General features: G+C 33.5%; 1 protein-coding gene and 1 long non-coding RNA gene across 2 annotated transcripts; one reads left to right on the top strand and one right to left on the bottom strand.

Annotated features, from left to right (window-relative positions):
- Positions 1-6,892: 6,892 nt before the first annotated feature.
- On the bottom strand, positions 6,893-7,807 carry LOC121209345 (uncharacterized). Its single transcript, XR_005904472.1, has 2 exons — positions 7,423-7,807; positions 6,893-7,112 (listed from the first exon to the last, which is right to left on the bottom strand). It is a non-coding gene; the product is annotated as an uncharacterized lncRNA (long non-coding RNA).
- A 4,752-nt stretch (positions 7,808-12,559) lies between these two features.
- Positions 12,560-14,080, top strand: LOC121210055 (uncharacterized). The gene is made up of 2 exons (XM_041082140.1): positions 12,560-13,388; positions 13,491-14,080. The coding sequence occupies exons 1-2, from the start codon at positions 12,560-12,562 to the stop codon at positions 14,078-14,080; spliced, it is 1,419 nt and encodes a 472-aa protein (XP_040938074.1).
- Positions 14,081-14,359: the final 279 nt, after the last annotated feature.

The raw sequence follows: 14,359 nt of genomic DNA, 5'->3' as shown, positions 1-14,359 counted from the left end.
AAAAATTATATTAAATATATATTTTTTAAAATTTTATGTAAAAATTAAATGAAATTTTGGTAGAAATGATAAAACTAGAGTTTTATAAGGTTCAAATTCTATAATGTGGGAGTTTTTTTATATATATAAATATATATATAATATTCTCATAATAATATTATTTGTTTTGTACAAATAATGATATTTTAGTCATTTTTTAATTGAATTGATGATGGACCAACTCGTGACACTAACTTAATTGGGACGAAAAAATTAATTTTAAATCTAAGAGATAGTTTGGGTATATTTGATGAAATTATTTCTTTAAAAATTTGTGAGAACAATAATAATAATTATATGATTCACGTGAAATATCATATATTTTTAGAAAATAAAAAACGTGAAATTCATATATATTATTTTCTGGTATATACTTGAAAATTGATGGCTAAACAATAAAAATAAATTGCCATAGTTTTCTAACAATCATTAATGATGTTTTATTGGAGAATTCTGTAATATTAATCAATGAATCTGCATTTAATATTCTCTACAATTTCAATTAACATGAAATAAAATGTAATTGATAGTTAATCAATCATGGTTAAGCACCAAATAATTAGATTAATCAATGTATGGTTCCTCTTTGAGGAGGGTTATGTATCCTTATTAGTGACGGATCTAGGAGTTCGCAGTGGTCTCAACCATTTTAAAATAAAAAATAATAATTCATTGATAATTTATAAAAAATTAATTAATAATGATAAAATTACACTTTAGCTTCTTAAAAATAATAAAAATTTGATTTAATCTCTAAAAATTATAAAAACATAAACTATTAAAATGACAAAATTATATTTTTATCCAAAAAATTTTTAACTTCACTTCTGGTATTCTACCTTTTTTAAATCAAATGAAAAATTATTATAATTTGAAATTTTCGAAAGGTAACGTAGTTTACAATTAAATTAGAAAAAAAAAGAAAAAATTTTGTTGGAATCTATTTAATTCAACTTGTTCTCTTAACACTTGGTGATGAAAATTTTAATTTCATAAGGTTGATTAAATGAGTAACATATGTTAATTTTGATTAATATTTATTATTAATAGTATATAAAGTCACATTTTAATTTTTGACTTCTGCTTATATAGTTAAAATGTTTTTTATACAATGCTTAGATTATAATCAGGACTGAAATTAGGAGGTTGGAAGGGGTCGGTCCCCCTAAAGTGAAAATTTTTTATTTAAATCTTTTAAAATTTTTAAAATTTTAAATTAGTAAAGGTAAAATTGTATTTTGGCTTTCCTTAAAAAAATAAAAATTTGATTTAATCTTTTAAAAAATTGTAAATATATAAGCTATTAAAATAATGAAATTATATTGTTGCTATCATAAAAATTATAATTTAATTTTAATCCCTCTAAATTTTTTTTTAATTTCGCCCCTAATCGTATTCCCTTCTCAATATTTAAAAAAGAGGATAAAACACACTAAAACTCACATCTTTTTTTCACTAACATCAATACTAATACAAACCAAACTTAAAACTTAATCCACAAATTAATTAAGAAATATTCTACCAACAATATTAAGAATAATAAATCCAACTTTAATAATTTGAAACTGCTTAAAGTGCGGGATGAAGGTTGAACAAGAAACTATTTACCACATTAAATTTAAATTAAATATTTAATTTAAATTTAATTATAAAAATATATAAAATATTAATATAAAAACAATATCTTCAATAGTTTATTATTTTTAAGCAATAAAATAAATAAATTGGTCACGTGGGACTAGATCAGCCACGACTTGACCGACCTTATTTTTCTTTTCATAGTTTGTAATCAGGTTCAATGTTTATAAAATCTTTTTCAATTCCACTTGACTGCTTTTTTTCAGTATTTTTTAACCAAATTTGTATTTTCTTTTAATTTCAACCTAATTTCATTAGATAATTTAATAAATAAATAATATAATTTTTTGTCTTTGAACTTCACAATTAAGTTTAATATGGTACTTGTATTTTTTGGGTACATAAATCCATTTTAGTATTTGAATTTGAAAAAATATACATAAAAGTTTAATAACATGGTGCTTTGAGATTATGCTACATCATCACTTTGAAAATTTAAAAATTCATAAAAATATTCAAGTGATAACATGTTACAATTTTAGAGTATCATATATAGAGTTCTAATAATTGAACTAGTGGTTGAACTGGTCAGACCACTAATTCTTAATCTAATTGGTTTAATAGGTTTAACTACTAGATCAACAATAATTTAATAAATTCATAAAAATTTTAAATATATATATTAAACCGATTTAAACCCTTTGTTCGAACCAATATACTAATAAACTTTTGGTCCAGTCGGTCTGACTAATCAATTCTGTCCTGTTCCAAGAACACTAGTAACATTGATTGGCCAAAAAAAAGTATTTAATTTGAGTTTTATGACTGATTTGATGAAAATTCATAATTTACTAATAATATTAGTAATTAATTTTCATCAAATCAACATTAAATATCGAAAAAAATCACAATCATCAAATTGTATTTAATAAATTGAACACAAAATTAAATAAATGGTTAATGGCATAAATTATTCTTGTACTTCCAAATCTTTTAATGTAGTACTTGCATTTTCAATTTGTCCAATTTAGTACCTGTACTATTTTTCTATCAATTACTTTGGTACTCTGGATTAAATAGACCTATCAAATGGTCAGGCATTGGACAAGAATTTTATATCTTAGGCCAACCCGGCCTGAATTCAATTTAAATAATAAAAATAATTTTAAATTAAAATCCAATTATAAAAAATATAAAATATCAATTAAAAAATTGAATATGCCAAACATAGCGACTTGGTAAATTATTTATTTATTTTATTTTTAAGGTAAAAATATTTTTTAAAATTAATTATTAATTAAATTGAAACAAACTCCCCTTTTGTCACCATTGTCATCGACCACACCTTTAGCGACTTAGGGTGGGTTGGAATGGACGGTGTGTTTACTTGCGATTAATGTAAAAATAATGGTGATGGTGAGATTAGATAATGTAGCGTGAGACAAAAAGTAAGCTTTACTCCGGTAGCACCAAAAGAGTCCTTATTCTCTCCTTTGCCTCTTTGCCTTCTTCTTTCTTATTTTTCTTCTGTTTGGATCAACATCAACCTTACCACTCTCGTAATCTCCCATAGCTCCACTAGTCACCATCTCCATCTTCTCCTAGCAACATCAATTTTCACTCTCAACCCTTCTCTAAATTGCACCACTCACATCCCTTAAACGAGCCAGTCCCTTCTCTTGACTTTCACACCATCTTTACATCAACAACACAACAACTTACACTGCCCACCACCATTACATTAACCACCCAACCACACCACCTCAAAGCACCACTCCATTCCCATAACCACCACCATCGTCCCCTAACCCATTATGTAACGACCTAAAATTTACGAGTATCGAAGAAGTATATTTTCGAGTATCTGTTTTCGAAAAATGAATTCGTAAATATTTATTAAAAATATTTACGAAGTTAGTTGTGTGGTTAATTAGGTTTTGGTTAGGTGAATTAGTTTTAAATTGAAGATAATTATGTATAATGATTAAATTGAATAAAGTGTGAAAGCTTAATTATAGATTAAAGAAAAGTTGAAGGACTAAATTAGTAAATAAACCATAAGAGACAAATGTACGGTAAAATACAATTCCATGTGTATGTATAATATACATATATTTGTTTATATTAAATACATACTTAATACTTAAGAATACATATAAATTATTATTATATCACAATATATTATATTAATTAATTAAACATAAAATAAAGAAATAAAGAAATGAAAAAGAAAGAATAAACAGAATAGGGAGAACAAAACACGAAGAAAGAAAGAGGAAAGAAAATGAAAAAGAAAAATTAGGGTTTAAAGATTTCAAGCTTAAGTGGTAAGTTAATTTAGCTCATTTTCTTGTAATTTTGATGTTTTTGGAATTCTAGAACAAAATACTACTTGATTTATGTTGAAATTTTGAAAATTAGTGAATTTTAGATGTTGATCATGTTGAACAAATTGAACTTGATAGAATTTTAAGTTAGTATTGAGAAAAGAATTGAATTGTAAAACAACTCATAAGTTTTAAGTAATAGGGACTAAGTTGAAAGAATTTTGAAATTAGACTTTTGTAGAGAAATTAGGGAGTTGAAATTAGATTAAAGTGGAAATTGGATTGACATACCAAATTAGTTTTGTAAGAAAAAGAGTTAGTTTAATTTAAGGACTAAATTGGAATTTAGGCAAAAGTTAAGTATAAATTTAAATATTGATGTGAATTGGTGTTGTATTGATAATTTTTAATTATTTCAATTTTCGTAGCTAATGTTGAGCTGGAGACCTCGGCTAGAAAAGGAAAAGACAAAGTTAACGAGGAGTAGCTCGAGAATTCTGGTTTGTATTTCTATAAACTGAATTTAGTAATTAATTGTTGTATTTTGATTAATATGTATAGTAAGTGAAATAAGGTGAGTATTGATATTATGATATTGAATTGAATTGAATTGATTTTGTGAGTAAATATGATTATTTAAATTGAAATGAATATTGTTTGAAATTGAAAAGTGAATTGAAACCTTATTTACTATATTGGGCTGAGCCGAATGTAGTTAGCATGCCACAGGATTGGAAGTGTTTAGGGATACTTCAACTTTGAGTCGATGAGACACTGGGTGTCAAACTATTACTTCGGATAAATTCGATGAGGTACTGGGTGCCATAATGGTGTGTTTTGGTTGGATCCGTATATCCACAAAAGTCTGAGTTTTGTTAATAGGGGTAATTAAATGAAATAGCACTATGATTGATATTGGATGGTATTATATGTGAATTGAAATGGGATAGTGAATTGAAATATGCATATGAAATGCATAAACTATGTGTTCATGAAATGGTTATTGATATGGTGAGATGATATGTGTATTCCATTGAGAAATGCTATTGAATAGAAATTATGATATTGAAGTAGTAAGAAATGAGTATTGAAATTGTTATAAATGATTGTTTATGAAATTGATTATTTTTTGAATGAATTTCGTTATGTTTATTTAGATATTTAAATATTGTAAATTCTTGTTGAATAAGTATTCGAATTATAGAAATACCACTGAGTTTTATACTCAGCGTACGGTTTGTTTCCGTACGCAGGTTAGGTTAAAGTCGAATTGCCGAATCAGCATCCAAAGCCAATCCCGAACTCAAAGTGGTGAAGTATATTTCTTTTGTTTGTAATGGCATGTACCTAGGATGGTGAAGTTGTCATTTTGGGAAAAATGATTGTAAATATATACTATAAAATGATATTAGTTACTTATAAACCTAAATACATGTGTGTTATGTTGAGGTTATAAAATGACATATTTTGGTTAAGGTATGAATGAAGTTAATATAAGCAAATTTAGGTTGATATTTGATATTAAATTTGATTTAGCTTGAATGAAGTTAAATGAATTGAATTGGTTAGTATTTGTAAAGTATTTATGTTGGTATATTGATTAAGTATTTAGAATGAATAACTTGACATGTTTTAAATGTATTTGGATGTGTTTTGGATTGGTTGAATGATTAGTTTTTGTGTTGCTTAAGGTTCAAGGTTTGCAGGGTTGGTATACTTGATGTTTAAGGCTCATTTTGAGTCCACACGACCTGGCACACGGGTGTGTGACCAGACCGTATGAGACACACGGATTACACATGGGCGTGTGGTTAGGCCGCGTGTCTCCTGCAGCTTAAAATTTTCAAAACAGAGTGCTCAGGTTTTGCCACACGGGCAGAGATATGGGCATGTGTCTCAGCCGTGTGAGGAACACGGCCTAGCACAAGGGTATGTGCCTTGGCCGTGTGAAAACTGCACTTAATTTTAATAAAATAAATTGACCACACGGCTTAGCATAGGGGTGTGTGGCTTGGCCGTGTGAGGTAAGTCAGGGAGTTACACGGGTAGAACACAGCATGAAGCACGGGCAAGTCACAAGGTCACACGGGCATGTCCTTTAGCGACATGGGCGTGTAAGCCCTGTACCTAGGAAATTTTTTTGAAATTTCGCGAAAGATTTTCTGAGTTTCCAATTAAGTCCTGATTTATTTCTAACATGTGAATTGAGTCTCGAGGGCTCAATAAAAGGACATTATGATTAAATTATGATGTGTGTGTTATATTATTATATGATTATTCGTATTGATTTTGAAATGTCTGGTAATACTCCGTAACCCTATTCCGGTGACGGATAAGGGTTAAGGGGTGTTATACATTATCCAACTCCATCTTCTAGCCCCCAATACTGTCAAAGCCTCACCTAAAACCCATCATGAAAATCCAATCAAAATTTAACCAATAAACTGAATAACAACAACCAATCTTCAAAAAGAGAGAGAGGGGGCTCCAAATCTAGTGAATTTAGACTAGCAAAATTGGGACCAAAAGAACAAAAAAGAAGAAGAAATGTAAAGCTTTTGCCAAATATAAGTATCACATTAAATAAAAAATAATGCAGATATCACACTAAAAAAATATGTTAAAACAATCAAAATAGTCACTTTTGTTTACCTCAGGGCACATTTTAGTCACTTATGTTTGAAATGTTACGTTTTAGTCACTTACATTATCGCGTTGTAACATTTTAGTCACTAAGCCGTTAATTGCCATTGGCAGTGTAAGGGTAAGTTGACATGGCACGTTAAATCATCATTTCAAACTTAAATTTTAGGTTCATTTATACAATTGATCCCCATATTTTTTTGTTTTCTTTTAAGCAATTTAATTTTTTTCTTTTATGTTCTTTTAACTTTCTTTCTTTTTTTCCATTCTCTTCTGCTTCTCCCTCTACTTTCGTCACTTCTCCATTTCTTTTAATGTAGCTTTTCTATGCTTTCCATTTGTTAAAACTAGTCATTGTAGGACCAAATTCATGCCATGATCCAATACAAGAAAAATAGGCACAAAAATAGACCCAAACAAGGCCCAAACGAACAGAGACTCAAAGTTGTTGCATGAGTCCTCGCGCCGCACGCCTCTCACCAGCGTCCCACTCCGCCACGCCTCTCGATTCCGAGATTTTCGCAGCTATATTTTCAACAGAAAACAACAAGAAGCATAGTAACAGGAGGAGACTTGTTTTTCCCTTGTTTTATTTCTAGGCTATAAAAAGCCATTGAAAATACAGTATAAAGGGGAGTTTTTTTTTTTCGGGGGAATCAAGGGAAATACAGAGAAATATACCATATTTCTGAGTAAACTTTTAATACCATCCAATAGAATCAAAGGTGATTATAGTTTTTTTTCAAGGTTTTTAGCCTTTGTTGTGCATCTACATTTTTTTTCCTTATTTTTGAAAATAATCAAACAAAGTTTTAAAAGAGAAAGGAGGGCTTACCTGGTCTTGATCCGTGAACCGGCGGTGGGGTGGAGGTGCGTGGCACCGATGATCCTCCAGGGTGGCGCAAGCTAGGTTGAATTCCTAGCAAAGAAAAATGGAAAGGGAGCAGGGAAGAAGAAGCATTCTGCTTCTTTTTGTTTGAAAAACAATGGGAATAAGAAATAAAATGGGTCTTGCAGAACCATTCAATAGCTTTTAAAGTGACGGGACCCACGTGTTTTGCCCTTAAGGGGTCAATTTGTGCATCAGGTCCCTGTACATTTTCTTGCTGCCCAAATCTACTTCACTTTTGTTTTTGAATTTCACCCAGCAATTTTGTGCAACTTTTAATTTGGTCCATATTAAATGCTAGGTTCAGAAATTTGGGTAAATTACATTTTTAAACCCCTTGTTCCACGCGCCCTTCAATGAGGTCCTCCTTTCCCCTTTTATTTGTGCTTTATCCTAGAACTTCCCTTTTGGTCTCAATTAAGCCCTATTTTGCTTATTTTAAACACTTTTATCACAAAATTAAATTCTTTTGGTACTATTATTATTAATCTATTGCTATTTTATTTAACTATTTTAGGTTATTTTCCTATTATTTATTGTATTATTTTTTTACACTATTATTTATTATACTTATTATATCATTTTCGTTATTTTTTCTTCCATTTAATTTAGTCAATTTGAGTTATGTTTCACATTATTATATTATTTATTTATTTTTATATTTGTTATATGCTTTGTATACATTTTTTTAAGTAAAACTAATTATTTTATGTATAACTTGTCATTATATGTATTACATTATTTGGCGTATCATTTTTTTTCTTTTGCTAATAATCATTTTTTTCCTGTGTTATTTCTTTATATATATATATATTTTATAATAATTTTAAATATAGTTTATTATACTTATTATATTTTATTCATTATATTTTATTTATTTTTTCCTACCGTTTACTACTATTATTTTACTATCATTATTTATAATTTTTATATGTATATATTCTTCGTCAAAGTTTTTTTATAATTTTTAATAAACCTACTTTATTATTTTATTATTTTTATATACCATAGTTTTTTCATTGATTTTTTTATATACTAAATTATTATTAGTTATTTTTTTCGCCTTTTTTGTTTGTTTTGAATATCAAAATATCCCTTTATCGGTTCACTCTCAAAATTTTTCAAAACATAGGCAATGTTCGATATTTAAAGAATTCAAAGGATCGTGCCCTAACGTACTGAGTTTCGCTTTCTTGGTCTGCTTTGAATGTTTGAATACCCTCTTAAAGCTAAAAACGCACGTTTTAAAGGTAAGATCACATCTGAGGGTCAAAAATATTGTGTCCTAACGTACTGGATGTAATGTTTTACCTCAAGGTGAGATGGTCTTTAATACACATTTGACTTACCTAAATGTTTTAAAAGCCAATAAAAGGAGGATCGCGTTTTGAACTCTGTCCAAATCTTTAATTTTCGACATTGAGACACTAAATAATCAATCAAGTACCAATTTTGGGCGTGTCGAGGGTGCTAATCCGTCCTCGTACGTAACTGACTCCCGAACCAATTTTTTATTTTCGCAGACCAAAATCGTCGTTTTGAAAAATTTATTTATTTATTAAAAACGACCGTGTTTTGAGGTGAACCAATCACACCCTATTAAAAACGATTGGTGGCGACTCCCAACTTTTCATTTTCAAAGTCAATTTCCTGTTTTCAAAAAATGGTTTCGACAGCTTGGCGACTCCACTGGGGATATCAGAGAGTCGAGCTGTAAATTGATTGTTTTCTATCTTATTGTCAAAAATTGGAAATTCGGTTTTTAAATCTATGATCCTATCATTATATTTTCTGTGTCTTTGTCAGTTTTTATCATGTGGGTTTTACTTTATTTGTCGAGTCTTTCGATATATTCTTGCATCATTTTGCATGACCGTTGTGGTCGCACCTTTTAAGTGGGAGTGAGAAACTATGCTTTCGTGAGGTTTTCACCTCCGCATGGGCTAGGGGATCGCTTCCAGAATACATCCATACTTATGTCTTCGTGAGGTTTTCACCTCCGCACGGGCATAAGGAAATGTATTCCCCTGAACCGAACTTGATCCATCTGAACCTATAATGGGCGAGGGTCGAGGAATCTGCTGGTTCAGGTACCTTTACTCTAGAACTAAATCACATATAGTGAGCTGTAGGAACCCGCCTTAGGTAGAATTACACCTAACCCTAGTGGTTTCCTGAATAGGCGGTTGATAATTTCTTGATTACTTTGATTTTTATTCTTATGCATGAATTCTGACTTTGGTTCTTCCTTCTTTCTTTAATAGTGATTGCATAACATTTTCATCCTAAAAGGAGGTGTCGATATACGGTTCGGTTACTAATAGAAAGTTTTGCCATGAAGAATGAATTCCTTGATAAAGTGAAAGACAACGCGTTTGTCCAAAGATGGTCGGAGAATGCATAGTTAGAGAAATGTGACAGTTTGACAAAGGAGTACACGTCAGAGTTATGGGACTTTACTCGTATTAGTGTGGTTCAGAACGATCTTCAGGAGTTGAAAGAATTATGGAGTCACTGGGATGATAAGATGAAGCAGCTACTATACTGTAATTATGGTGATGTTCCTTATCTCATCGATGTTAAGGTAGATAGGTATTTGTTCCGCGCCATGGCTCAATTTTGGAATTCCACCTACAGTTGTTTTACTTTCGGAAAGGTGGATCTAGCACCTACTATCGTGGAATACACAGCCTTGCTTCGCTGTCCGAGGTTTCAAGTTGATAAGATTTATTCTAGAGCTGTCAATACCCCAACCTTTGTAAAGAGGTTGATGAACATCACTGGGATGAGTGAACAGTGGGTTGAGGCTCGGGTCCAGCAGAAAGGCAGTGAAAAGTGCATCCCTTGGGAAAATTTGAGAGATCTGATCCTGACACACCCTGACATGAAAAAAAGAATGGATGTCTTCGCCTTGAGCATTTATGGTTTGGTTATTTTCCCTAAGGCTTTAAGGCATGTAGATGAAGCAGTCGCCGATCTATTTGACCGACTAGGTAAAGGAGTCACTCCAGTTCCTGCAATCCTGGCTGAGACTTTCAGATCTTTGAGTGTATGTCGGAGGTCAGGTGAAGGCAGATTTATTGGGTGTACACAAACCTTGTTAGTATGGTTTCATAGCTACTTTTGGAGGGTAGAAAAGGCCTCTTACCGACCTTTTTTCGGAGATTACTCACATTTGAAAGAGATAGTGGCCATATCGAGAAAAGATGACATAACAAAGGAAAAATGGATGGCGATACTTCAAAATCTCCAAGAAAAAGATATCGAATGGAAGGCCCCTTGGATGGTTTCTGATGAGATTCTCTACCGATGTGGGAGTTATGATTGGCTCCCTTTGTTGGGGATTTGGTGAGCCATTGGATATGCCCCTTTACTGGTATTGAGGCAATATAGATCAAGACAATTTATACCGATGACACAAGGGCTAGCTCAGAGTGGGTTCTCGTATGGGGAGAAAGACTCCAAGAAAAAGAGCCGTGAGATTTATAATGCCTGGAACCAAACTTGCCGGATAAAGAGAGTTGCTGTAAATCCAATGGTAACTCCTGAATATAGCGAATGGTGGAGTAGAAGGGTTAACGATAATATCCCGAGGCCGAATTTAGAAGAAGCTCGACCGATAGAGGAATATCTGCGAATGGTTCCCTCTGAATTGGAAATCATAAAGCAAGACTTCGAAAAGAAAACCTCAGAGTTAGAAAGGAAAATAGAGCAGTTGGAGGAGGAAAAAGTATACTTAAAGTTGGATGTTGATGTTCAAAAATTCGAGGCTGAGAATTTGAGAAAGAGAAAGAGAGAAGTTGAGGAGGACCTAGACAGTCTGAAGACTGATTACAAGCAGCTGCATAAGTCAATGAGAAATGATGGCTTGGGTAAAACGTCTGGACAGTGGAGGCAAGAAATCCAAGAGGAAAAGGCTAGGGCTGATTGGTGGGAAAGAAAGTTCCACGATGCTCAGGCTTGAGAAGTCACTTGTAAAAAGAGTTTGGATGATAGCCAGAATGAAAAACAGATGTTAAGAGCTCAGGTGGAGGAGTTAGAAACGGCACTACAGCAACATCGGTGTCGTAACTCAGTAATTGAATTAAGAGCTAGTCTAAGCAAGATCGAGAATTTGAAAGGGAAAGTAGAAGAACTTGAAGCTACACTTCAGAACTGTGAGAATCAAATTGAATTATTGGAAGCAAATAATGAGCAACTAGGGGAGCAACTTCACCGATCTTAGGATCAGGTCCGAGATAGGGATTACTTAATGGGTGAAGCTATAGCTCAGATACGAGAGGTGGCTGATCACTTACAGACTTTGGCGGTCCAAGCAGATGTGCTAGGAGTTAAATATGAGTTAGAATCAGATCGGGGGCGAGAGTTAGCCTGCCTTCTTAGGAAAGTAAAAGCTTTGGGTGTTAGGGCAACACCGTATATGTAATTCATTTTATGTAAAAGATTTTGTTTTTCAGTGAAGTTTTCTAAATGAAGTTGAATTCGAATCGACGTTTCCTTTTTGCATTCATGTCATGCATTTGCATTACATTGCATCGCATAACATCATATACACAAAAGAACCTTATTAATTAGTGGCCATTTATCTAGTTACCCTGGAACACCGGTACTACACACGAAGGAAGACAAAGGATATGGATCAGAGGTTTGAGCAAATGCAAAAGGAGATGCAAGAGCAGCTGCAGGCTCAGATGCAAGAGCAGCTGGCTAAGATCCACCAGGAAATGAGAGACCAAATGCTGGAGTCCCAGAGAAACATGCTAGAATCACAAAATAGCATGATAAGCCAGCTGACACAGCTGTTTAAAGGAGGGTCTCACAAAGGAAAATGCCCTATGTTTGACACGAGAAATGACAATGAGGATTCCGCTTGTCCTACAAGTTTTGCGCCAGCAAACATGCAAACACAACCACCAAGGGTGTCTGTTAATGTCTAACCTTTTTATCAAACTGGTACCTCGGCACCAGTAAACTTTCCAGCGGGATCAAGCACTAACCCTAAGGATAATCTAGCAAACCCCCAGGTCTTGACTTCGACGACGCAGCAGAGGTGGAAAAAGAAAAAACAGAACTGCCCAAACAAATGGAGGACCAATATAAATGGTTGGTTGAGAAGTTCAAGGCGTTGGAAAGTGTTGATAATTACTGCGGAATGGATGCCAGAGAGTTGAGTCTAGTCCCAGATTTGGTATTACCTCCCAAGTTCAAAATACCAGAATTTGAAAGATACAACGGAACTAGTTGCCCTGAGGCTCACATCACGATGTTTTGTCGGAGAATGATGGGTCTTTTCAATAATGATCAGTTGTTGATTCACTGTTTTCAAGACAGTTTGGCTGGGGCTGCGGCCAAATGGTACAATCAGTTGAGTCGTACGCAAGTTAAGTCATGGAAGGACTTAGCTCAGGCCTTCATGAAGCAGTACGACCATATAACAGATATAGCACCGGACCGGATCACACTCCAGAATATGGAGAAGAATCCAAGCGAAAGCTTCCGGCAGTATGCTCAGAGATGGAGAGAGGTCGCTACACAGGTCCAACCACCGTTGCTAGAAAAAGAAACAACCATGCTCTTCATCAATACATTGAAGGCGCCTTTCATTACTTATATGTTAGGTAACGCAACCAAGAGCTTTGTAGACATAGTAATGTCTGGCGAAATGATAGAAAATGCCATAAGATCAGGTAAGATAGAAGTCGGAGAGAACACGAGAAGGTCAGCCCCGAAGAAAAGAGAGAATGAAGTAGGTAATGTGAGCTCAGGCTACGCAAAATCGGCCACTGTTAATCAGTCAAGGGCGATAGTCACAGGCCAGCAGGCCTCACCAAGGCGGGAGCCTAACATGAGACAGAATACAGAGAAGTTTCAATTTACTCCCATATCAGTGACATATAAGGAGTTGTACAAAAGTCTGTTTGATGCACATGTAGTGGCTCCTTTCCACTTAGAGCCGTTGTAGCCCCTATACCCTAAGTGGTACGATGCAAATGCTCAATGCAAATACCACGCAGGGATTACGGGGCACTCGATAGAAAACTGTACCTCATTTAAAAGGTGCGTGGAAAGGCTTATCAAAGCAGGTGTTCTAAAATTTGATGATACACCTGGTACAGGAAATCCGTTGCCCAGTCATACTGATAAAGGGGTAAACGCGATAATTGAGAATGTGGGGAGAAAAGTCAAGCTGAATATCGCGGAGCTGAGAACCCCATTGAAGCTAGTTTGGAATGAAATGCAGAAGAGAAGTTTAGTCCCGCAAGGGTTAGGAGATAAAATCCAAGATACACGGAACTATTGTGAGTTCCATCATGAGAAAGATCACGAGATCCAGAATTGTATTGAGTTCAGAGCCCTAGTACAGGGTCTAATGGATGATAAGGAATTGGAGTTCTTTAAGTCTGTCGAAGAAGGGGATGTATACTCGCTAGGAGGAGAGTCGAGTGAAGAAGGCGGCAGAGCCAGCCGTCCAGTGATAATTATTTCGAAGCCTAGAGTTAGTGAAGTAGAAGCAAGAATTACACCAAGAGTTATAATCCAAAAGCCAACAGCTTCCCCTTATAAAGATAGCATAGGGTGCATTGGAATTATAACTGTAGTATAGCAGTTTCAAAGAACTAGGGTTCGATTAACACGCCAAACATAGAAGCCGAACCAACAAAAGGGAAACTCGTCATGTTTAGGCAAGAAGTAGAGAGATCAGAACCACTAGTTAATGAGCTAGTAATGGAAAAGGAAGCCAAGGAGTTCTTGAAGTTCCTAAAACACAGCGAGTATAATGTTGTGGAACAACTACACCAACTACCGAATCGCATATCGGTATTGAATCTGCTGTTAAATTCGGAAGTCCACCGCAACGTATTGATGAAAGTGTTGAACGAAA

This window comes from Gossypium hirsutum, chromosome A11 (assembly GCF_007990345.1).
Source record: "Gossypium hirsutum isolate 1008001.06 chromosome A11, Gossypium_hirsutum_v2.1, whole genome shotgun sequence".
Classification (NCBI taxonomy): Eukaryota; Viridiplantae; Streptophyta; class Magnoliopsida; order Malvales; family Malvaceae; genus Gossypium; species Gossypium hirsutum.
Note: the sequence above shows the minus strand (reverse complement) of the source record. Positions and strands in the feature narration are given on the sequence as shown.

Bases quoted from the DNA above. Each gene is read 5' to 3' on its own strand.
- LOC121210055 (XM_041082140.1), top strand. From the start codon at position 12,560: ATGGAGGACCAATATAAATGGTTGGTTGAGAAGTTCAAGGCGTTGGAA. The intron at 13,389-13,490 runs GTCTGTTTGATG...AATACCACGCAG, and splicing joins ATATAAGGAGTTGTACAAAA to GGATTACGGGGCACTCGATA.